The sequence below is a fragment of the Ischnura elegans genome, chromosome 8 (genome assembly GCF_921293095.1).
Source record: "Ischnura elegans chromosome 8, ioIscEleg1.1, whole genome shotgun sequence".
Taxonomy (NCBI): domain Eukaryota; kingdom Metazoa; phylum Arthropoda; class Insecta; order Odonata; family Coenagrionidae; genus Ischnura; species Ischnura elegans.
Window position 1 is genome coordinate 12,908,380 of NC_060253.1, and position 25,783 is coordinate 12,934,162.

Here is a 25,783-nt window from a genome sequence, read left to right on the forward strand (position 1 = left end):
AAATTTCTAAATACAGTAAAACTTCGATTTTACGCACTTTGATTTTACATCAAGTCTCGTTTTTACGCAGCGGCACTCAAGTCCGGCCGGAAAGCATAGGGAATTCCAATGGTGAAACTTCGATTTTACATCTTTTCTTGATTTTACGCAGTTTTTTCGATTTTGCGCAGCATAACCCCAGCCCCAAAGAGGCCGCTAATCTTGATTTTACGCAGTTGTCTTTCGACACGTTTTGAAAATCCCGACTGGAGCAATATGAAGTTAGGTTATTTATTCGTCTAAATGAGTTACAAAAATGAATACAAGAACGGTTGAAATGACGTCGCGCTGTTGATCGTGAAACTAAAAACATCGCGAATCTAATTATTGCTTCCCCCTACGACCTCTCATTAATATTTCAGGCTCCTTTACGAACGCGAATATCGCTCTTAGTTAAAATTTGCCGTAGAAGGATATCGAAACCTAAAATATACGGCAATCGCCGTGTATGCGTGATCAAGACAAATGATCGCCGGAGATATTAACATTATCACCTTTCGTTTATTATTCGACTTATTGATCGACGCTTTTTATAACATATATATTGTAATTACAGGAGATGGTCGTTAATCCGGAATTATGAACTATGGAATATCTATCCCTAACGGAAGGTTTTCTAGAATTTTGCGAACGCTATGTTTTCCTTCGCCCCAGCGAAATATGACGGCGAAATTAGCCGTTAAAAATCCTCCCGTGCCAACATTTTGGCTTCCAAGGTGATCCAAAAAAGATAGTCGTACTTCTAGTATGGACGTAAGTCGATGGTGATTCAACACGATGGTAAAAGCATATGTTGTCTCATTCCGCGGGCTAACCCCACATCTGCGGGACGAATGGAGGCGAGGGAAAGTTGATTGCGCGGCGCGCTTATTAGAGCTGATTCAACTTGTATCTCATTTTCAGTGGGTTTAAATGAAACATGGTTGGAACTTCAATAGCTAATAGCTTAACTCCGCTAGGTGGCAAGCGTTTATTTTTAACGGAACGGGAGTTAATGCCCTCGGGGAATAACTCGCGTCGTCAATCGTCATGCAATCATTGAAGTCAAATCAAGACGTGAGTGATAAGGCAGTCCCTTTAAACTCAGGAATGGCTTAGTACCATTAAATCGAAATACAAAAAGTGTCCGGTGTCGTTATCAGACAAGGGGAAGCAAAATATTACGTTAAGATGAGTCACACGGCTTGTGAGCCGAACGTCCCGGCGCTGAATTCGCGGAAGAATGCCGACAGAGAAGCTATACCCGGTAGATTCTATCTACTTATGCTAAATTTTCATGGGAAAATGGTTTTTTAATACGTAAAAATTATAAAGAAGGAAGATTGTTCCGGACTATTAATAATTTTTGACGGTAGTTGCGCGGTTATTTAAATAGCTCACTTTAAAAAAGTGATCTAAACACCGGAAAAATCTGATTTTCCGAATATCCCGGGTCCTATGTGCTCCATATTATTCTTGGTATGCTATTTGGAAGGAGGATACTGATAGCTGGGGTCATTAGTGCCATGAAGTAAGGGCTGGGGGGATAGGAACCCTATATTGGCATTAGCCAGGCTGTAATGATAGGCCTTAAAGGGCTTAACGTCCCATCTGCTGGACAGAGTGGTGCACTGGAAGTGTCCTCCACATTACTCTCAAGTAGGGATAGGGCCATCTCTGATAACAATTTCTCCATGTTTCCGGTGCAACCGCGTAGGTTTGTTGGTGATGACAACAGTTTCGCTGGCACTGCTGCCAGCGTCCTCAGGTCGAAGATGAAGATGCCATCTCTGATAAGTTTCTGCTACTGCCAGGACTTGAACCCAGGCCCACAGGGTGTAAAGCCTTTGTGATGTATTAGCAAAATTTTGCTCCCTGTTAATGGGATTAATTTGGATGACTATCCTCAGATATCTCATTTCTTCAATCCCCAATCTTTGTTTGTTCGCAGGTGGTTAAACGGATTTCCTGAAAACTGCTTTTAATGAGAATATTTTCGAAAATTAGCTTCTCTGCGAGCATTTAGTATCACCATTGCAACATTTCTCCTGGGTAACAGAAGTAATCTTAGCGCCAGAAATGCTAGCAACTCTACCATGTTATTCAACCATGGGAAACATTGTTCAGGAATGCAACGTTGTTTTTCTCAAGGTAACACGTCATCTGTGGTGTTGCTTGTGAGAAAATAAGATTATTAGGCTTCATTTTCTTGCCCCCAAATGAGTAATTGAATCCAGGAAACATATATCTGATACGACTGAAAAGGATTTCATGCTCTTTTACCATAAAGGCACACATATGAGACTTTTTCTGGATCCGGTTCTGGTTCAAATCAGAACTATACAAGTGTATGACTAAGGGTTCTAAAAATAATGAGCAAGAGTTATCCTGAAAACTATACTCCTCCTCATTACCAACTCTTGATTTTACACACTTTGATTTTACACAGTGCCCATATTTCGGTCCCTCCAACTGCGTAAAATCAAAGTTTTACTGTATCTATTTAATACACCGTATTTCTCCAAATATAGTCCCACTCTGAATATAGTCCCTCCCCCCCCCCCCTAATTTTGATGGTTCAGTTCGTAACACTACTCACCTCCTATTTATTTGGTTTCGTGTTACCTTAGGGTATAGAAACACACTTAATTATGAAATAACATGCACAAAATATCACTTTTACACTTATATATTCAGAATATCATGAAGTAAGACTAATTGGGCCCAATTTACAATCGATCATTATAACAAACAGATTGCATAACTTCCTTTTATATTCCAATGGGCTTTTAACTCTTCCCCTTGTGTATTTATAATAATCATTCAAGTCTACTTATCGGGTTCACTGCTCGGATCTCCACCCAAACACTGCCGGATAGTACAGTACTCCACAACTCCACTCTCTGCCGGATATCTTCCTCCACGATCCCTCTCTCTCGATCTTTCTCCACCTCTTTTTTTATTCACCCGTCCTTCCTTCTATCGGTTCTCTCTCTCTTGTGGGCGCCTCCTTTTTCTTTGCGTCCTCTCTTTTTTCTTTATTCTGCCGATCTTATAAAACATGTCTTTTTCGTAGCTCTCTCTCAACCCACAACTCCCCTTAGTTTTCTCTCGCATCCCTCACTACTATTGTTACCTCCTCACTATGATTGTTAATTTGTTTATTGTGACAAACGACATGGCGGTTTGTTTACAAGTTTTGAGAAAAATTTTAAAAAATGCTTAGCAATGAAGTCCCCCCTTTACTTTTACCACAGGTATTTTTGGAAAAAAAGGGGGGACTATATTCAGACAAATACGGTAATATGCTCTTCTTATAGGGAGGTTCACATAGAAATTAAATTATGATTAATTTAAATTATTTGGTAGATGAAAGTTAACAATAAAAAAATCTTCCTCATTCTGGCCATTATGTATTTCTTAACGCTTTCACTCCCGTTGGGCCATTTTTCATTAATTTTAAAAATGAGTCAGTTACATTCCACTTGTATTACCCGCAAAAAAACCATTGTCTGGAACTTAACGGGAATCAGAACCAATGAATAAGTCGCACTAACCCACCATTACCGTTGATAGGTGTGACAAACGGGACAAAGCGAAACCATCCCCATGTTTATATTTATGAGAATTCAGTACCTTGGTGCGGAGAACTGGCTTCCATGGCAGTTGCACGTGATTGGTATCAGCTTGGTCAGCGAGAGATGCCGGCATGATCAAATGACCTGAGTCCAAGCCCTGACCCAAATCCTGAGCGATAGGAATAGGAATCTTTGCGGCCACAGCTGCATCTGTGACCCCAATCATATTTGGGTCTGCAGCCATGTTTGCATCCACATCGGTAGAGTCGGCATAGCTTGTTTCCACAACAAAATATGGGTCTGGCGCCCCATCAGCATTATTCATATTTTCGGCCATATATGTTTCCTCTTCACTGCTTCCAAATGAATTTTCCTCTTCTGGCAAAGGTTCCGTCTGCGCACAATCCATCTGAAGATACAAGGAATGGATAAATTTACATTAAGCTTGAGAATTGAGTTAATAATTTCAGAAAAGAAGATTGAAAATGATAACTGGAATTGGAAGAAAGGGAAGGACGAATACGAGTACCGTATTTCTCTAACTATAGTCCCCCTCTGAATATAGTCCCCCCCCCCCCGAATTTTGAGGCTTCAGTTTCGGGAAAAGTAATAAAAATGCGTTTGAATATAGTCCCCCCCTTTACTTTTACCACAGGCATTTTTGGAATAAAAGGGACACTATATTGAGACATATACGGTAATCTTTAAAATCGCTACAACTGGAATTAAAATTTTTTAATACAGAAGTCATACGTTTACATTAACATTATATGAGAGTATAACTTTAATGAAGACTTTTACCCTGTTTGGGCATAGCCAAGGATGGGTATTGAATTAAAGGAAAGCAAGCCATTCCCCAACAAAAGAGACCACGTTGAATCGAAAACTTCGTAGATTTCACATAAATAATTTTAAACCAGCACCAGTTCCACCAGTTTCGTCACTGAGCGACATTGCTAGGAAACACAGTGATTCCGCACCTAATGAATGTTCCAACATGACATTCAGCTAATTGCTAAAAGATACCGTATATGTCTGAATATAGTTCCCCCATTTTTCCAAAAATGCCCAAGGTAAAAGGGGGACAATATTCAAATGCATTTTTTTTTACTTTTCCCGTAACTCAAGCCTCAAAATTAGGGGGGGGGGGGGAGGAACTATATTCGGAGAAATACGGTACCATTACAATATTTCCTGACATTCTGGAACAACATTTCCATTTTTACCGACTGTTGGAAAAGCAACTAAGTGCTGAAATATACCTAAAGCACAAGCTTTGAGCTAACACCACACACCTGTTATCAACTACAAAATTTGGTTATCAAGTCATTAACATTGAATGCCCAAGGTTAAACAGATAATGTAAGAATATATTTCCACATTAAATGTATGTTTTCCACAAAGTCTTTAAAAGAAACAATTTTAGCTGCTTTTAGTTTATTTCCAGAATAATCCTCTGATCCCTTGTCACCATAAGTTGTAACATTAAATTATATAACTGGGAACAGATGCAGTGTTAGTGAAGTTAAGTAACTGGAAATTGGGTCACAAAGGGTAGGATAATTATAGCCAATTCTATAGTGCTTTGAATAATATTTTGCACCTTAAAATTTTTCCTATAAAGTTTGAATAATTTTTCCAATCAATTAAATGGATATCTTTTGGATACCTATTTGATTTGTAATGAAAGCCTTTATTAGCAGAGTATAGCCTGCATTTGACAGCAGTCAATACTCTCCTAATCAAGCCATATGCACTTTCTTACGACAGGCATTGTATTAATAAATAATAAAATACATCAGTATTTAAGTTTGGCTTCAGTTTTGACATGGTGGAAATTTCAAACATTCATGATGGATAGCAAAGGTGTATTTTCCACAGAAATTAATTTAAATCATACAAAGTGGTTCACCACACTGTGGCATAATAATTTCACATGATAATGCCGCACTGCTGTGAAATACATGGTGCTATCTGAATAAATTTGTGGAAAATAAAATGTTTTGTTCTTCCACCATGATAGAATTCATTTACTTACCACCACACTACTACACACAGGCTAACCAAAGTTTCATCATTTCTCCACTGACATAGATTTAATTAAAGCAAGGCAATTACCTGAGGAGCTTCATCCCAACCTACAGATTCCTGATCTATGTCTTGGTTTCCGTAAGATTCAATCAATGGAGCACCCACTTCTGTTGCTGCTGACGTGTTATACTCTGGCTTGGACACATATTCTAACTCTGCCACAGATTCCATTCTTATTCCATTTAACTGCCAGAAAAAAGTGAGAGGATTATAATGTTAGAAAGCTGATCTAACTTTGTTAAGCCCTTTCAGCCAAACTGTCAATAATAATAATAATATTTATTTGCCTGGAGATCTTGGTACATACATGTTCCATGATATACGGCATGTCAATGTTTAGTTACAAAAAAAGACATTTAAGGAAATAATAATAACCATTATACATACAGAACGTATTTACATAGTTAAATATTCATCAATAGAATAAAATAAATGTATCAAAAAGAACTCCTTCACCTTAAATTTAAAACTAGACATTTTTTCCAAGGTCTTAATGTTTCTAGGAAGCTTGTTGTATAGTAGTAGTCCGATGTTAAGGGGGGAAAGGCTGGTTTTACTGGTTCTGATGAACTTTACATGTAAATTGCTAGAGTTCCTGGTGTAGTGGTCGTGAATACTATCATTGATAGCATACAAACCAAAATTGCATTTAGCACAGATGATTGCACTCAACATGTAAACACACAGAATTGGGAGAATGGAGAGTTTCTTGAAAAAGAGGGCGGCATGGAGCTCTAAGGGGTGCACTACACATCAGTCTCTCATTCTAGCTGCTTCTTAACACATTCCCTGTGGGACAATTTATTTTAGTTTGGTGAGGAGCTAAGTTCTTTTTTTTATTTGGTTTACACCAATTTGTGTCAGGCAGCTAAAACGCGGCCCAAACAATGAACTCAAGAATTGAAGCAGTTAAGATGAAAAAGGTCAGTGAGTGAGATGGGGTAGGGATGAAACATGTTTTGATTGTTCTTGTGTAACTTGATATTTTCCTTCGAAAATAATGATTCATGGAACGTGTGGTCTCCGAAAGAAAAAAAATAATCAGAGGCAAGGGGTGATGGAGGGCAGAGGGTGTTTTTATTTTATTAACCTGCGACGTAGTCACTTTTGATGCGGTTGTTATCATATGGCATTGAGATTCTCCCGATGGTTGTTCAATTTCTTTGTAAGAGTCACACTATGTGCCTGTCGTATTTTGCCGTAAACATTTTTCTGTTGCATGTCCCCTACGAGAGCTTTTAAACAAAATGGATCATGAGTAGGATAAGCATCGCAGTGCAACAGTGCATGCAAAGGTAGGATTGGAGCTCTCCGATGCCTTCAGCAAAATTTGGATCTGAAGTATCCGATGAAGGGCAATATCTGCAGATATTTGGATCTGAGGTATCCGATCCAACCATCCCTAATTTTTATAACAATTTGCATTTATGTAATTGAAAATTTTAAACATGGAAGAGACATATGCTTTCTGTTGAGTTTCTACGATTTTCAAATGAAATTCTAGCGTGAAAACTAATGGAGTGAAATAAATAAGTGCAACACAGTGAATTAACACACATTTGCACAGTTTTAACCCAGTAGATACAATGATAGTTGGGTCGCTCTTAATCGTGGCCTATGTTGGTTTTCACGTGTTTTTCCTCCGGGATGGCAATTTAGGGTAGAATAAAGTATCCAAATGATTTTCTTCTGGACAAATAATGCTCTATAAGAGTTGATTTGACTTCACATTGTACTTCAAAAATTTTTTCTGAGAAAAACCAACTATCGATAGTTATACATGTAATATTGATAATCAGTCCCTTTCAAGTATTTAATCACACTTTACACTTTGGATTCTCTGCATCTGCAAAAAAAAATTTCCATCAAGTTTTCTCATTGCTTTCTCCAAATCAGTAATGGATTCACATGGAAATTCACTAATTCTTGTAAAAATCCATGACTTAAGAAACATACATGATTTTATGATATTTCTTGTCCTTCCTTTCACCCATACATAATTTAGTTTAAATTTGATGGCTTGGAAAATATGATTATGCAAAAACCGGGTAATGTTACTAATGAGAGGATAGGGAGAATAAAACTATGAGCAGTCCAGATCCAATCCATCAGAGATGCTTACGGAAGATAAATGCCTAACTTTCCTCCTGCAATTGTCAAGACTGGTCACCTCTCCTTATGCGTTGGAGCACATTTGGGCTATCCTAACATAGGCCACCCTCAGAGGTCCAAAACTTACAGCCTCCTGCTTAGGAGAGGATAGCCTTGTTTCCAAAACCTCCTGCCTTTTGCCGTTTACATTCCCTCTGACTACCGTTTTCTCTTAAATAAAATACAGCAGACTCCAGATTATCCTGCTGCAGTTTATCCGGGTTGCGGATTATCCGTGAATGATTTTCACTCTCGCTCAATTTTTTCTGGGGATTTTTTTTTAAATAAAATCGGACGCAAAATCATTGGAATTACTGCATTAATGCTAGGATACACCGGGCTTATTGTTTCTATTAGAATTCCCCTTCGTAAAACGGAAGTGATTGCGCGTTAGCTGCATTCACGGGAGTACCATGCTTCTGTTTTCCAAGCTTCTCAGAGCGCAACCGCGCTCCGTGATCACGGGTACACGTCCTGTGGCAGTTGCAACCCGGGCAACTTGTTCGAGACGCGACACCGTGGCGTGGTGCCTGACACTGTAGTTTCCGACGTCGAGCAGTGGTTTTGAAGCATTTGTGCAAACCACTTTTCTGTATTCATGATCACACAGCCACCAATGTGTGGTTTTTCAAAACCAGGCCTTACATGGAGCATTAATAATACGAGTACAACCATGTTATCGCCGCTAAAAAGATCGCAAACTCTCGAAGAAAGCTCTCAATGAGTCCGGGAAGCACACCTAAATAACAGAATAACTGCATAAAAAATAAAATATTGTTTGTTTTACGTAAATTATGAACATTACAAAACATTAAAGTGAAAGTTTGGGTTATCCGTGTTTTCCGATCCATCCCCATCATTAGCCATTAGGATAATCGAGAGTGTACTGTATGAGAATTACCCGAGGAACTTCGTCCCAATCCACAGGTTCCTGTTTCACGTCTTGCTTCCCATAGGATTCAATAAATGGAGCACCCCCTTCTGTTGCTGCCGACGCCTTATACTCCTCTGGATCTGGCTGACGCTCTCCTCCCACCTCTGTCATGGGTGCTATTCCAATTCTATTCACCTGCCGGAAAACAATTAGAAGATTATAATGCTAGAAAACTATATAGACAATCTAACCCTTTCAACCTGATCATCAGTTACAGCTGCAGAGGCTCCCTTAACCGAAAGAACAAACTTCAGAAGGAATGGGAAGTGACTGCGGCCCAAAAAGTGGACTCAGATATGCCATTACCCTCAAGATCCCGCTTAACAGCACATAAGCCCCTTCATTGGGAGCTACTAGCATTGACAATAACTGCTTCAATATATGGGATATAGGATTATATGTACATCCATGTTTTTAATTTACCAGATGCTAAAAAAGTTATTAATGTTAGGAACTTGGAATTCCAAGAATTCGTATCATTAGCTCATGATTATGTGTAAAAATCTATGCTAATCCCCACTGGCTTCTCTACGCTAATGGCACCAAATTGAATTCTACTAAAAATTTAATAGTTCAGCTTCAGTAAAAAAGGGAAAAACATAGATGAAAAGGTCAAATGAAAGTTTTTCGACTTCTGATTCAATAAATTTTTAAAAAAGTATGAAGTGAATAAATTTCTATGCTTACCACCATTGGCTGCTGGGAATCGATGACACCAGATTCAAACTGATTTAAATTCAATTGACCAACATCTGCCTGGGGGATGAAAGACAAATTGGCCACATGAAATGAGATATGAATTAGTTTCTCTACTGTCACTATAGGAAAAAGGGGTGTTCCTCAAAAGTAAAATTTTGAAATACATATTATCATACACCATTGTCATTTCTCAACCAACATCGTAAATACACCAACTGAAAGATACTGTTCTTGAATTAGGAAGGTTGTGAGCCAGCCAAATACTACTTTATGAGAAAGTATAAGGACTTTATAAATAAATTTGCCCTTTTAGAGGAAATGAATGATATGCCCATACAGTAGAATCAATATTGTGGTGAATTTTTATTTTTAATTTTTTTCCTGAAGCTCAGCGCCAAAAATAGGGTGCACATTTTATGATCCAGTGGGCTTTACACTATTATAAATGTCAATTATGATTCCCGAATAGTGGTGGAAAGTCTTTAAGGGCTACCATGAACATTAAACAGAATTTAACCTACAATGTGACAAAGCTGTGACGATTCCTCCATTTCTTCTCCCATTGCCTTCATTTGTTTTACTTTTACATTCTGGTCAACCTACAACAAAGAGAAGTCATAATTACTTTAAAATTATTTTTTTTATGAAAGGCTTCCATATTACAAATTTAAAAGTACGTAATAGCACATACGGCCACTAAAAAATGCTTACAAATCTTGACTAGCACCATATTTTCAATACTTTTCAAGCTAATATAGTAGAAACTTGAATTACAGGTTAAATAGATTACAACTTAGTGAATTCCATTGTGGCATTTTTTTAGTGTACACCCCCCCCCCAGAAATTCCACAGAACTTCTCCCACTAAGGTTTTTTGCGCAAAGGCCCTTCGACTCAAAGGCTCGGAGACTCTAAGTCTCCGAACTCTTGTCTCCGAACTCTGTCCTACGAACGCTGTCCTACGATGCCAGCCCACCTAGAGATCAAGACTTACATAGGTAGTATGGCGGAGGAATACCTACTCCTTGGCAATCAAGGGGAAGTGGGTGCTGAGGCATAAGAATGCAGTTTGGAGTGAGAAGTACTCCACTTGTCCTATCACAATTCTCTCTCCCTCCAACACCTCATCCCACTATGTCTTTCCCCTCCATGAATTCCAATGACTTACCTCTACCAGCTATCACCCCACTTGGTTATGTCTCCAACCCATGAGATAGAGGAAAGAAAATCTCCGGCGGTACGCGGTTCTCATCCAATCCCGGCTTGGATGACGGGCATTTTGCAGTGGTGCCAGTCAACAGGGGCGCCTACCGGCAGATTTACACGGATGCAGCTAACTTGAACATCGCCCTATTACCCCTCCACTCCTTTGCAAATTCCCTCCCCTCCACCCTGACACATTTCAGAGCTCGGCGAGCCCTATCTTGCGGTGGATAGATGGCTCGGCTGAGACGGGTGATTTCTGCAAAATCGTACAGCTTGTACTTAGTTTTTCCTAATCTTCTTGAGGTCATTAGTTATCATCGTTGTTTTCTGTAATAATTCTGTTTTTTAATATTTCTACTTCTAATACATATTGATTGAAAATGACTCGTAATTTTGTGACAATTGTTTCTTTGAGTACTGATTATTCTTGTTTGTGGAGTCTTTCCCTCAACCAGCTAGTGATAGACGATCGGAGTTTCCGGTGTCTAGGGCTTATGTTCACAATCTCGAAGATTTAAAGACGTAATGCCACACCATTCAACCTTTTGGTGAACCCTGTCCAGCTTTAACACCCACATGTCATCCTCAGGGGTAATATCCTTCATAATAAACTTTAAACAAATCAGCATCAACCAAATAAAACGTTGAGGAATGAGGTATAATCATGCCACTTAATCTCTAGGCTTGGGTAAATTTGATAAACAGTAATGGAATTAAGTATAAGACCAAAAATGCAAATGAGAAAGTATTAATGGTTCACTGGAATAATAAATTCCATTTCATTTTAAAGGATTTCACCTACAAAGACACAGGTTTGAGATGATTCCTCCATTCCTCTCCCTCTGACCTGTATTTGCTCCATATTAACATTAACAGTGGGAAGGTTAACCTAAAACGAAAAAGAAAATTTATCATGATTACTAAATATGAATTTTTCTCAACGTTTCACAAGTGAGAAAATAGTTGCATTACTTGTGCTATCCGGTCTACCCAATGGAAGTCACCCATGCACAATTAAATAATGGAAGCCCTTTAACTAGCAAATGAAGAAGTATGTGACAATCTATTCTGTTCTTGGGGGCATCCATAATTTATATGCTCATTATATCACAATTAATGACAATATAGTACCAATAAAATGGTCATATGGAACACAACAATAACCTTATATGCTAGAGAGTGCCTATTAGAATTCAGGGAGCACAATTTGCATTTATTCTCAAGTTATCCTTCCAGTGCTGCCTTTAAGAGAGAGTTACTTGAATACAGAATTATCATTACGCCAGAATGAGCTTTTGGCAATTAAAAAAAGAAATTGGCCAGCAATTGATCATACGACAAAACTGATTCACATTAATTGAAGCCTAAAAAATTTTAAGCAGTAAACCTATTTTCCATGACTTATCAATCCTAATTAGCATAAAATTAGAGTTAGTGGATGACTTAAATATTAGTAACCTCATTATTCGGTAATTTTTATCTAAAGGTTGAATCACAGTAACTAGGAAATCTTCTTTCTAATAACATAAAAAGAATAATTTAACAGGAACCTTAAGAGCCAAGTAAGTACTAACTTGGTATGCAAATAGTTAGTTTAAATTTAAAAAGTGTGCCAATCACCAACCTTCAATTCAAAATATTTTGGGATCAAAACTTAGCACTGATATATGTATTTAAATTTAAATATTTACCCACAAGAAGGAAAAATATTTACCTCCATGGGGGTGGGTATCACATTTTGAGGGGCAATCACTACAGGTTTGTAACACTTGAATCGGATATCAAATGCTTGTTTGCACTCCAGACATCTTCTCTTAAACAGTCGGAATTCAGTCAGCTTTCTCTCACAAGGATGACACACCAGCCATGGGAAGCCTTCCTCCCTCTCAACCTGTAGGATTGATGATTATTATTAGAGATGGGTCGAATAGCAGATTTCTCAAACTCAAATATCGAATTCGAATATTGAATCATTACTCGAATACTAGAATTATAGAAAGCATATTAAACGTACGTTTTTTCTTCTATTACCCTTGATGAATGTATAAATAAAAAGTTATACAGTGGGACCTCGATCTATCGTTTTTCAGATGGGACGAAAAAAACTACGAATGCGGGAATGTTTGACTAGGTTGCCTATGCAGCAGGAAACCCAGGATTTTGTCGCATAATTGAGATTTCCTTTAATGGATTCAAACCGGAATTTAGCTGATTAATGGAATATTTTAATTTTATGGAAACCATTTGGGCTTATAATTGATTCAACTAACATCTCTTTCAAATATCATAAAGGGACACACCACCTCGCAAAAAAATGATTGCATGCCATCTCGGCTTTTAGAATGCTACGATGGATTTCTGTCTGATGTATATATTCTTATCTACCGAATGCCATTTCAGCGGCACGCCGATCTGATATTCAGCTTCATCCAACTTCTTATTTTCAACAGGTAGCTCGCTTTACCCTCACTCCTACTGTCCAGTGCTAGCGGACAATCCAAGGCATTTTGCAAAATTACACGCGCTTCTCCACCGGATTTTCTTCAATTATTTTCAGTCCATCTTTGGAAGTTCTCACAAGATAAGCAGATGAATTCGAATTGCTAGCAGGGAGAAACCAAATATCTTGAGAAAATATACCTTCGTCAATGACTGTGACAATAGAGATTATATAGCATAACTCATAAATTGTAACTTGATATATGTTTTCGAAAAAAAATACTGCATCATCTTCCGAGAAGTTCAGTTGCGAGGATATCGAGTTTCGCCAGAATGCTAAGTCTCCGTCGTATTTTGACATTTATTTCCTTGCGTAAAATGCTTAAATAAAGTCAGAAATACGTCGTGTTTGGTCTTATTCTTTTTGAAATTGCGCGCACAATACTAATATTTCAATCCAATAACTGTGTAACATCAATTGACGAAAGTCATTGTAAGACACCTTTTTACGGCCTTCTGATGGATATTTGATTAATCCTAACACTATTCTATAAGTAATACCAAATAAGTAAAATGGATTAAACTTAAAAATTTCTCTGAGCTCTGGGGGGGGGGGGGGGGGGGTTTAACCCCTAACCCCCCCCCCCCTCGCTGCGCCACTGGTATGTATAGCACATCATTTTCCTCCTAAGTTCTCAAGTCTTCCATCCTAGTGTGATGCGCACTGCAGAAATAATCTTTTTATATTTTCTCTACCAAATATTTAGCCAATTTCCCTTGCCTTATGGTTGCATCAGTGTTAATATGCATTTGGTGAGGATGATCAGGACTGTTATGAATAGGCCATTGCGACTAAACAGCTTAAAATGAACTCTTTTTGCACATTCGTTTTTCTAAAAGGTTTTGATTCCATATGTGCCCCTGTAATTCAACCCAAAGGTTGGATAGGATAAGTGAGGGTAGAACTCACCATGGACTAAGCCACAGGCATGTGATACCACTCATTCAGTGTAGATGGGACATTACCCTGAGGGGCTTTTCACATTGGGGATTTTGCTTAGGGGGTTTTGAACGATTTGACCCAATATTTGAGCCTGGGACAATCTTCCCACTTGGCCATGACACTTCTGATGTACACCTAACAAATTAAAATAATGATACCCAGAATACGGGCGGTGATAAGGTTACGTTTCAAACTAATGCTTTTCCCGACTTTATCAGCCAAATTTAATGGACTATTTCATTTTTATCTTGCTTTTATTGTAGATTAAATAATAAACAAAACAAAGACATAATGATGGCTTTTAACAGAGGGCTTGTTTGAACAGCAATTTTAAATATCATCAATTTTGATTGAATTTACAAAGTAGAATTTTTCAATCTGTTATCCTACTTCTCCAACTATTTTCAACAAAAATAATAGGCCTTATGCCTTTTGCAGATATGTTGATAACATCACAAGCTCATGCCATGAGCATCATCGCTTTTATCTTACTAGTTTATGACCTTGGCCTCATTCATTGTCCTCAAGTGCTTTCTTGTATATTACACCTTTGTTGGCTATTTCTTCCCACAATGCACTGTTATTTCTGGAGTAATTGAATGAGAAATCTAATAACATCAGGGGTGTCATGGTGCCAGAACACCGTTCTGATACTGGTTAACGAAAGACATAATAGTCAAATAACACTTTTATCAATTTTGTTGCTCAAAAAATTCTAATATGTTCATTAGTAACCAAAAAATTGCAATAAGATAACTTGCAATAAAAAACTATTCACTTCTAAAAAAGTTAAGGAAAGTGCATTCTGGCACTGCCATTCCGTCTCTGCCATGACGTCACTGAATAACATCACCAATCAAGTAGGTGGCAACTTTCCAGTTTTCTTTTTTAATCTTACAAGAGAGTGCCTGAAGGCAGACGATTTTTTTATCATAACTTATCTTAATGGAGAGGAAGTGGGTGGAGAGAATGAGGAATGACAAAGTGATGGACATGGTGGGTGGTTTGAGGCAGCCGCTAGATGAGATACAGGGGAGACAGAAACTATGGATAGAGCAAGTATTAATCAGAGAGAGGGTGTTGAAAACAATGTTGGAGGGGAGAAAGTTCAGTGAACAAAGGAGAGGAAGAAAGAGAATAGGATTTCTGGATAGAATGAAAGAAAGTTGGCCTTATTATGAGAGTGAGGCAGAGCCCTATAATTCAACGCTGGAAATTATACAATACAGCTTTACAATGACTGAGGAATTTGGGAGTTACCATTAACAGCCAAAATAAAATGGAAGAAGAGATACAAATTAGGTTACGCGCAGCTAATACATGTTACAGAAGCCTATTAAAATTATTGAGGAGTAAATTTCTGTCTACAAATATAGAATACTGAGAAACAGCGAGCTCAGGAACCTATTCAGAAGACCAGATATTTTGGCTGTGATAAGAAGTAGGAGATTTAGGTGGTTCGGTCACATAAGATGAAGGGAGGAGGATGCAATGATAAGAAGAGTGTGCAGAGGTCAACCAGAAAGAAGGCACCCACGGGTAAGACCCAGACTAAGATGGAATTAAAAGTGGCTGAAGAGATGAGAAGACTTGGGGGAAAGGTTGACAAGGTTGAGGACAGGGAAATCTGGGGACAACTTGTTGCGGAGGTCAAAAATCAACTTGGATTTGAGTGGCCACATGAGATGAGTTGTAGCAAAAATTGCATTTTCTATGCAGTAAACTTTGCTTCAGAGTTGGGAGGTATGCAGGTCATTCGTACTGAAATTTTCTTGTCAATATGTGAACATAAAAAAGGATAAATTTCATCTAATGAGCTATATATTTCATGCGCATGCTACTAAAAGTTAAACTCATCATTTTTATTGGCAGCAATTACAAATATATCAAAAGATTCAACTGAAGTATATTTGAAAGAAATAGAGAATCTGAGGATAGATGCCCCTAGGCTAGATACTTAGGTAAGCAGTGCTGTAGTTGGAAAAAAAACTTAGGTGGTACTCACCGAAAATTCCAACAGCTGAACATGTATTATACATCCGGCCGCAAAGGTATTTTAACCAGTACGCTTACAACGAGTTTGGATTTTAGGGGGTACGCCGTACCAGCTCAACAACAGCACTGTAGATAAGTTAATACAGAGGCCACTCCTGAGACCGAAATACACATGTAATGGCTGCCGGAGGACGGGGAGGTTAGACACTAAAGCATTATGCCTCCCTATCATGCCCATGGTTCCCAAGGATCCAAGCAAAACCTTACTTTACTCTTCTTTATCAATAAGGAACACGGTTTCTGAAAGCAAAATTTACCTGACCGCAGCCACAATGGGTTTCAAAACCCTCGGCCCTGGCTTCTTATGATGCCAGTAATTAACCCAAATTTGTGCTCTTCTCAATTGACACCAAATAAGGTTTATACATCAGCTATTGTAATTACCTACATCATTGATAAATTTTAAAGTTTTAGGCTCTCAAAAATGTTAACTCTCCCTGCAAAGCCCTTAACTCTCCTTGCAAAGTGCTTTAAGGACCTTATTTTGTCTTGTTTTCTCACGCAAAAGCATTTCATGGGTATCATTACTTTATGATAAATAGGGAACTATAATTAATTTGACACAGAAGGAGATGGAAGAGGGAATTAAATGAGTATGTTGGTTTCTAATGCTGACAATATATCTACGAGGTCCCAATGCAAATTACTACTCCTCGAACCATATTCAACATTGATTTAGCTAAATATTTAAGAGTGCATTGTGAAGACAGAATTAAATAATATATCCATGGTAGAAACACGAATGGTAATTTCCAAACTGTTCAATTTAATGCTTAACAACCAACCATGGTTTCGACACTTTGTAATTGTACCTCGATAATGACACTAAGTGTCGAAACCATGGTCGGTCGTTAGGTGTTAAATTAAACTGTGTGGAAATTACCACTTGTGTTTTTATTATGGATATAACAATGTTCCACAAAATCAAGCCTGAAACGATTTTATGCGTCAATGTTAGATGACAATAAATGGCCAACTGTTAATGTAAACAACAAGAAGGAAACTGTTAATGTCAAAGGGGCACAGGCTGATAATGGATGTGAGAGAGCACATACCTGTATTTTCAAGAGAGAATGCCTAAGTACCTACATTCCTATCAAATGAAGTCTCAGGAATACTCTCATTGAAGGGGCAGAAAAGAAAGTGATGGAATACCAAGAGGATACAATTATGTCCGGGCAATCGGGATTCCCATAGTATACTTCTGTTTGTTCTGGGGTCGAAAGGATGTGTGTTCCAATGATGAGCCAACTACATGCATACAGTAAAAGCTGCCAAATTTCAGGGTATAAATTTAACAAACTAAATGTTACTCTTGAAGAATGATACTCAATTCAAATTGAGGTAGATGTGATACATCATAAGAATATACTTTGTACTTAACAGGTAAGCATTTCATTTTGATCGTGAGGAGCCCATCGTCTCAATAGCTACATAGTGCATATGAACTTTGAATTCCAATGGTGGGCGAGCTGAGAGCCAATAGCCAACACTTTTATACGTTCATTCTGAGAGTACACTTGATCAAGATAAACCCTCCACTTGCTCAACATTCGCAATTTTAATCACACATGACTACAATGAGCATAGGAATTATCCAGATGACCATTAGAGCTAGCATAATAAAAGAGCAGAACACCAAGTATCAAGCGTATCCAGCAGAATCATTCAACTTGTCAACAAAGTCTGTATTGAGAGGGCAGCTGCCTCCCTCTACACCCTCGACAACACCAAATATAGCAAGGACAGAAGACAAAATTCATTGATACTATTGCCCTGATACTAAAATGCTTTAATAGACGGATTTGGTGACTACAAACACGCTATAGACAAATTAAATCTGATAACAGAGAGCTATGAATGATGGTACTTACGGGACATTGTAACAAGTTCTCGATCGTTTCCTTCAGTTCAATATCCATTTCGGTGCAGCTATCAAATATGTCAAACAATCCCCCATGGCAGAGACAGAGTCTACAGACCGAATACTTTTGCTGTAAGGCCCATACGTCGGCATTAACTTGTACCAGAGTGGCCGGTTGAACATTCCAATTTCCCGCGACCTCCATGGTGAAAAGGTTTTAGGTTAATCACTTTGTCGCATATAGCACTTCCACTAATTCGGTGAGGATATCGCAGGAACTCGTCATGAAAACACCTCAAAAATTGGTATATCACTAAAAAGCTGGCCATATAAAGTTGGTCGACTGGAACTTGTATGCTTGAATCTTGAGGCACACGTCATCAAAAGCAAAGAGATACAAACTGTGCTAACACATACATTCATAGGATAAGTATTATAACCAATATTTGCACTAAAAGTACAAGTAGTGTGATCAAAATATGTCGTCATCAGTCATCTTCGGTGCGCAGTTTGAACTCGAACTTACACATAAACATATCGTACGTAAAAGGGAAAGTACTCAGCATGGAGAACGCTGAGAATCAAATGCGTGTAGTCTTAAGATCACATGGAAGCGATATAAGGAAATTCCACAACAGTAACGAGAAATAAACGGCACGAATTCATGACACTCGTAACGAAGTACGCTCCGTGACGTCAGTGAACAATATGGCGGCGTGTTCAAATTTTAAAAGGCGGTTTATTCGAATATGGTTAGAGTTGATCATTTACGATCTTTCACTGAAATGATGCGGGTGGTTAACAGAAACTAGCTACGAGAAGAGCAGAAGGAATTAATAGATTTCATGTTATTTTAACAATGAGCATTTAAAACCACTCTGTATGAACTGGGCGCCTATATACCCTCCAATCCCACCAACTTATTACTTTACAAAGTGATTTTTAAACCAAATATTGCTTTTGATTTTCAATAACTTACATTTCTACATGAAAAAATAATATGTTTTAAGCATTGTGGAATTTCTAGCATTGATAATAACAAAGTTAGTGAACACAAGGAACTAACACGCTAAAACCAGAGTTGTGCTAGTAGTAAATAATAAAATTTCGTTTTAAAATTGCTTTCACTCATAAAGAAGAAAATAATTTATTTCAAATATAAAAAAATTGGAGTATGCTGCAAAATGTTTATTTGCAAAAACCATTGCGACAATTAAACCACTCCACAAAAAATTTCTATAGGATTCAGGTAGGGCCAGAATGCATCTGACCATTGCTACCTCTGCAGTCACTTACCCATCCCCCGAGCCAGCTAGAGCCGAAGTTTGGTCTTTAGCATGTGAAAATGCTCGACGGCCAATTCCGACATTCGGCGTGAAATCTTCCTGCTTGCCAAACCATCGCAAAGTCATACAAATACTTGCGGGATAGAACAGAAGACTAGTGACATGCGCCACTTACGGAGCTATACTGTCCAGTGGCGCAGCCAGGGGGGGGGGAGGTTCGGGGGGTCCGGACCCCCAACGCCCTCCGAAATATAAAAGCACCATTATTTTCCTTAATAAAAGAAAACAAATTATTGAAAAATCATGAATTTACAAAGTATTTTTTTAACAAATGAAGTTTTTTCGATTGTGAAAATGTTAAAACTAGTTAAAAACCCATTACTTAGTATGTACCCTATTTTTCAAAAATTTTCCCGCCTGGTTTTGGACCCCCCCGAACGAAATTCCTGGCTACGCCACTGCTACTGTCCTACTGTGATACAGTGCAAGGTGCGTATAATAGGCATCTTATTACCTATTATACGCACCTTGGTACATACATACGACAGATTGCACAATGACGTGCTCCGTGAAAAATGGCCTTTAGAGCATTATTGGCAGATAATTTCGTGCAATTTTTCTCAAATATTTTGTTGCAATTTTAGAGTAATTTTTGGTACATTTGTAAGTTCCATCTCCGCGCACTTTTCGTGCATATTTTATTGCAACTTTTATGCTATTTTTTATTTTGTCCCTATTGTCGATTTTTTTGCCGAGGCCATTCTCGGGAAATTTTTAAATGCAATACTTCGTGAATTTTCTAAGCAATTATTCGCGAAATTTTCATGCAATTTTTCTAGGCAATTTTCAGTCCATTATTCTTGGCAATTTTATCTATTAAGGCATTTTTTCATGCAGCTTTGATGAATTTTACTGGACAGTTATTCGTGCATTTTCCTAGAAAATTTTTCGTGAATTTTTTTGTGAAATTTTCTACAATTTTTTGCGCATTTTCTAGGCATTTTTTCTTGAAATGTTCTATGCATTTTCCAAGGCAATTGTTTTGCAAAATTGTCTTGTCGTTTTTGCATATAGTGAATTTTTCGCGAATTTTTAATACATTTTCCTCGGCAATTTTCTGGGTAGTCTTCGTGCATTTTTAGGAACTTTCGATGCAATTTTTGTCCAATATTCGAGGTATTTTTCGTACAATTTTTAATGCAACTCTTCTTGCTAATTTCTAGTGAAATCTTTGTGCATTTTTGTATAATATTTTTTCCAAATATCATTGCATTTTCTAGCCAGTTTTATGCAATTTTCAAGGCAATTTGTCATTATATTGTCTCCTACATTTTCGACGAAAAGTTTCTTGCAATTTCCTAGGCATTTTTCCATACCATTTTATTGGCAATTTTAGCGAAACTGTTGGTGCAATACTTTCTCTGTACAAGGGAAATCGATCACACAAAACGCCTTGGTCGGAGGAGGTTGGAGGTGTGGCGTGAAATACCTCTAGGAAGCGATGGGTAGAAAATTTTGGGCCCATTTGAAACGGTATAGTCATAGGCGGATCCAGGGGGGGGGGCACGGGGGCACGTGCCCCCCCCCCCAGACCCTCAAAAATATGCATGATTTTTAATACGGTCCCATTATCATTGCGTTAGTTTTGTATTACGAGGTATCCTTGTGCCCCACCCAGAACAAAATCCTGGATACGGCCTTGCTTGTGCCCCTCCCAGAAAAAAATCCTGGATCCGCCCCTGGGTATAGTAAAGAGGCATTTGACAGTGTTGCCTAAAACGATGGTGTAAGTGTATACGAGGATACCTGTAGGTGCAAGTGAAAGGGTAACCTTCTTAGGGTAAGGGTTACGGTAAGTGTGAGGGTTAGATTTACGTTAAGGTTTAGAGGCAGAGCCAGGGGAATAGTCAGGTCTTTGATTATTTTGGTGCATAAACCGTATAGCATTGAAATGAATTTGGTTGCTTACTTAAGAGATGCATAATACATCAGTAGAAATTATACAAAAGTCAAAAATGGTGTTTTTTCTGCCGCGAATGACTTTCATAACATTTTACGCCTTTTTTCAAATGTGGCTATTCCCGACCCTTCATTTTATCCTATCTTCACTTTTTCCTTTCGGGTCCTTCCATATTATTTGAGTGTTTATGCGCATATTTGCGTAATAACTTTGGGCAGTTAAAAATATTTTAAACGCAAGCTGCCTTAATTATTTTTTATGGCATCCATAACTTTATCTATGCCCGTGATATCTTCATCATCAATGTATTGTAGCCTATCACGTCATAATTTATGGTAAAAATGAATCTGTGATTGGATGATAATTATTAATGCTTTCCTTTCAGCTATTAACACTTTCCAAGAGTTATTAACATTTTATGTTTAAGAAATGTAATTTTCCAGCAATAGGAGATCGTTCGGTGGTAGGCTTGGAAAATCAGTAATCAGTAAAGTATAAATCAGTGAATACTGAGAAAATTCAATTTTGGATATCATTATCAACCCTTCATACCTCTTCCATTTCTCGCGAAAATTCAACACATACAAACTATATGCCTGTATAATATTACCAAATTGTGAGAAGCATAAGTATCAGTCGGAAAATGCAACATGTATACCAATTTCTCTAATTTTTCTATCTCATTATCCAATCCCCTGAAGTACTAATTTCAGTTGGGCATAGTTCAGGAAAAGCTTTCGTGAGGCCGAACTTAAATGTTTCAGTCTTTAATGCAGTCACCGTGTGCGAGAGAAAAGAAATGTGGAAGTGGGTGGGAGAAGCAATAAGTGATTGCAAGGGAGAATAGGGAAACTAGACATGGAATCATTCCTTCACAAATTTCTCTAACCTCTTGATTTTATAGCATTAATTTGGCAAAGAACCCGCATTTTCCTTGTTTCTATTTGTCTCCAACCTAGAGAGCTATTTTTATTGTTAATAACAATGCAACGACAGGGATAGAGGCAGGTGTAAGGACTGGTATAGGGTCAGTGAAAGGAAAGCAATGGGGGTAAGGAAGGTTATATAAATAAGGACAGTGACGAGGGTGGGGGATAGGTAGGGAAAGGGACACTAATTAGGGATGGGGGAGGGATAGGGGAAGTTACAGTGACGGGAGTGGGGATGGGACAGGGATAGTTGCAGGATTAGGGAATGAATCCACTGACATGTGAATATCCGCGATTTAGGGCAGGGGGCTTATTACCCTTCCCTTTTTCGCTTCCTGCTTCCAGGATTTTTGTTTGAGAGTCTGACGGCTTCACCCCATGTCATTAGGACCCTTCGATTAACAGACAAGTCCTTTACCCACTGCGCTACGATGAACCCCATCTCTCGATAGCATATCCGCATGTCATGCAGCAAAAGATAAATATATTTACCACTAGCATGCCCGACCAATCCTTACACCGTATTATGCCCGAGTCGATCAGTTTGACCCAATATATGCATATTTTAGTCAAAATACTTAATTCCTTCCCAGTTTATTTATTAAAATTATTAATAAAGCATTTGTGAGGGTAGTAGACAATTTAATTAGACGAAAAATGTTACAATTGTCGTTGTTCAACAATTTCTATGGTTTATGGGAAACTACCCAGACGGCACAGGAATTTTACGTATCTGAATACGAGGGTGGACCATCATATACAAGAAATAGCGCTTAGGATGTTACTAAAAAGGTTTTGTTTCTTTATTTCCTCTAATGACGAAAAAAGATACAAGAGGACTGGCAAATTCATATGTATCGATAAAATTGTATCTCATCGATAAAACTGTATTCGGTCTGGGACTATTTTCCTTCGCGGGTGGTGCCATCGTGCCATATCCTCCTAGAAAGATCACATGCCTTCACAAGCTGGCACAAGCCGTTGGAGATCGCATCGTTTACGTCACGTCTCACCACATTTCAGGGATTTTTGTGGTTAAGTTTGTGAAAAATAGAGTGTCTGGTAATGGTGAAGTTTCCCTTATTCTTTAACTTCATTCACTGGGCTTCAGAAACGTGTTTGTGAGATATTTTTCTTAAAAATGCCTTTCGTGTGTGTACTGCCGGGATATAAGGCAACTCCGGGACACGGTTCAAGTTTTTAACTTTCCAAAAGGTCCTGAGTTGAAGAAGAAGTGCATTTGGGCGATAAGAAGAAAACATTTCACCCCTGCGAAAAATAGTAAGGTATGTAGAACTCTTTCTCGCTGTAATTATTTCGATCTAATTTTAAGTTATACCCACACAGCACACGGACACCTTTAGGACGTCCGGTGATTGTCCGCCAAGTGGCCTATGGACGAACGTAGGCTGCCGGAATTCATGCCAAAGGTTGTCCGCTGCACGTCCTTATGTCAGTAAAAAATTGCCTATGGACGTCCTGAAAGTGTCCGCTCCGGACACCATCAGGACACGTTTAGGTTAGGACTGAATTTTGTTCGATACTAATAAATAATAGGTCCAGACAAGAATTTAAATAAATAAGGGATCAATTTCATGAACAATATTTATTTGGCTTCTTAAAATAATACAATGCAAGAAACTACATACGAATTATTTAATTATCTTCTTCCCCTGCAACCGCTCCTTGGCTTCATTTAACCGCGAAAAATAAATATCGTCATTAAAAAATTTAAAAGCGTGAAATTCAGGAGTAATGTTCTTTCGATTTAGGCAATAAAAATAATAGGAGACCACCCTATTTCCTGAATGAAAACCATATTCTCTCCTGATACCCTGTCCATCTTGTTTTAAAATTCGCGCTGAGGGATAAACAATGGGTGCATCCAGGGGGAGTGATCGCTCCCTGATCAGTGAGCGGACTGTGACGTCAGCGCTCACTGAGCGATCACATTCCCCCCTGGATGGTGAATGCTCAGTGAACGCTAAGGTGGGGAACTTGAAATGCATAACATTCAATATGGCGCCCAGCGCTTGTGCATACTATCGTGTAGCGGCTGCGAAATATACTTTAATTCCTGTGATAAGTTCATACCTTGTGACTCTGTCCCGAATATATATCACTCTTAATGTACGGGCCTAAAGGATTTATCGCTAACAGCTCTTTACGAGTCCCGTGATATTTATTGGAAATGCCTATTGTGTCAATCGTCCAAATATTTCGTTGGGAATCTGGCGCCTGACATTGAAGTCTTGAAAAAAGAGGTCTTTACACTAAAATGGACGTCTTTCCCATGTTTAGAAAGCAATAGTTTCACATTTGCTAATTCCATGAAATCCGCTTCGTCTTATAGTTTCTTGAATGAGATTTAATAATTGATCAAGGACAGCAGTAGACATTATTATCACAACAAACTGTTTGTGAACATCGGGTGACTAATGATGAAGTTATATCTCAGCATTACGGGACGTAGTGTGGCGGATGTTTTGAGGAAGTGCTGGTAAACCGGTCAAATTAAAAAAGTGCTGGTGTTATCGTACTAACCAAATCTGACATTACTTTTGAAGTGAGCTATGTGCCACATGGACTTGGAATGTGCTCGGGTTAATGTTCATGTTCCTGCTGATGACAAACAAATTTTTGTTATATCTTCTTGTCGTTCGCCAGCGAGTAGTTTTAAGGGTTTTTAAAATCGCTGAACAACTTGCTTGATGCCAACCTTTTATTGACATAATAGATTTAGCCTCTAACCTTCAACATTTCTAGTTCTGTCTACTTTATGTATGCCACTCACTTTGTCAAAGGTCACATGAAAGGTTTTACTCTTAACCCTGATATCACTGTAATATGTTTCTCTACCAGAAGACCAATATTTATAAAGGTACCTTATGTACGATCATTCTCGCGTGTGTTATAGAAATTCACCGCTTTACACGATGCAATTTTGATTTTAACTTCTTACATACTTCAGCTATTGCGCAATGACGTCCCCCGTGTAAAACGGCCAGAAGACAATGTTGAAGCTATTACTTAGTTAACCCGGGAGAAAAATTACTCACGCCTTATTTTTTTGACTAAGCGGACAATTAATACCCCGCGATTTACGTATATAGCTATATTTGCATTTATCTGAAGCCTATGAAATATTAATAAAGAATTAAAAACACATTTCAACTCGAAAATCCATTTTTCAGCGAAGGCTACATCTGAACTTTACCTGGCTTACGACAAAATTCCACCGCAGAATAATATTTTGGCTACCTAATTTAGTAAATAAATACGTAACAAAAGGCCTTCTGCCAATCGCATTTAATATGCCTACATTACGTATAAGTCATCCAGCGTTAGATGCGTTACAATGTATAATTAATACGGCTGCTCGACCTGACAGTTCTTCGGCACCATTTTGAACTCGCGCCGCCGCTCACTGGTCGGTGAGCGAGGTGATCGGTCCCGGAGTACGCTCACAAATATGGCGGCCGCTCACTAGTGATCGGGTGGTGAGCGGTCGCATCCAGGGGGAGAGCGGTGGTTCGCTCACCTTCCGCTCAGTGAGCGGAGCTCCCCCTGG

At 38.4% G+C, this 25,783-nt stretch overlaps 1 protein-coding gene across 4 annotated transcripts in view; it reads right to left on the bottom strand.

Annotated features, from left to right (window-relative positions):
* LOC124163576 overlaps positions 1 to 18,732 on the bottom strand; it is a 50,756-nt gene extending 32,024 nt beyond the window's left edge. For all 4 annotated transcript variants that reach the window (XM_046540567.1, XM_046540568.1, XM_046540566.1 and 1 more), the window contains exons 1-8: positions 18,048 to 18,732; positions 12,391 to 12,567; positions 11,479 to 11,565; positions 9,993 to 10,070; positions 9,460 to 9,528; positions 8,740 to 8,907; positions 5,715 to 5,873; positions 3,655 to 4,005 (exon numbers count right to left, since the gene is read on the bottom strand). In XM_046540567.1, coding sequence (XP_046396523.1) covers positions 3,655 to 4,005; positions 5,715 to 5,873; positions 8,740 to 8,907; positions 9,460 to 9,528; positions 9,993 to 10,070; positions 11,479 to 11,565; positions 12,391 to 12,567; positions 18,048 to 18,242 — 1,284 coding nt within the window. In that variant the 5' untranslated portion in view covers positions 18,243 to 18,732. The remainder of the gene's footprint in view (positions 1 to 3,654; positions 4,006 to 5,714; positions 5,874 to 8,739; positions 8,908 to 9,459; positions 9,529 to 9,992; positions 10,071 to 11,478; positions 11,566 to 12,390; positions 12,568 to 18,047) is intronic.
* Positions 18,733 to 25,783: the final 7,051 nt, after the last annotated feature.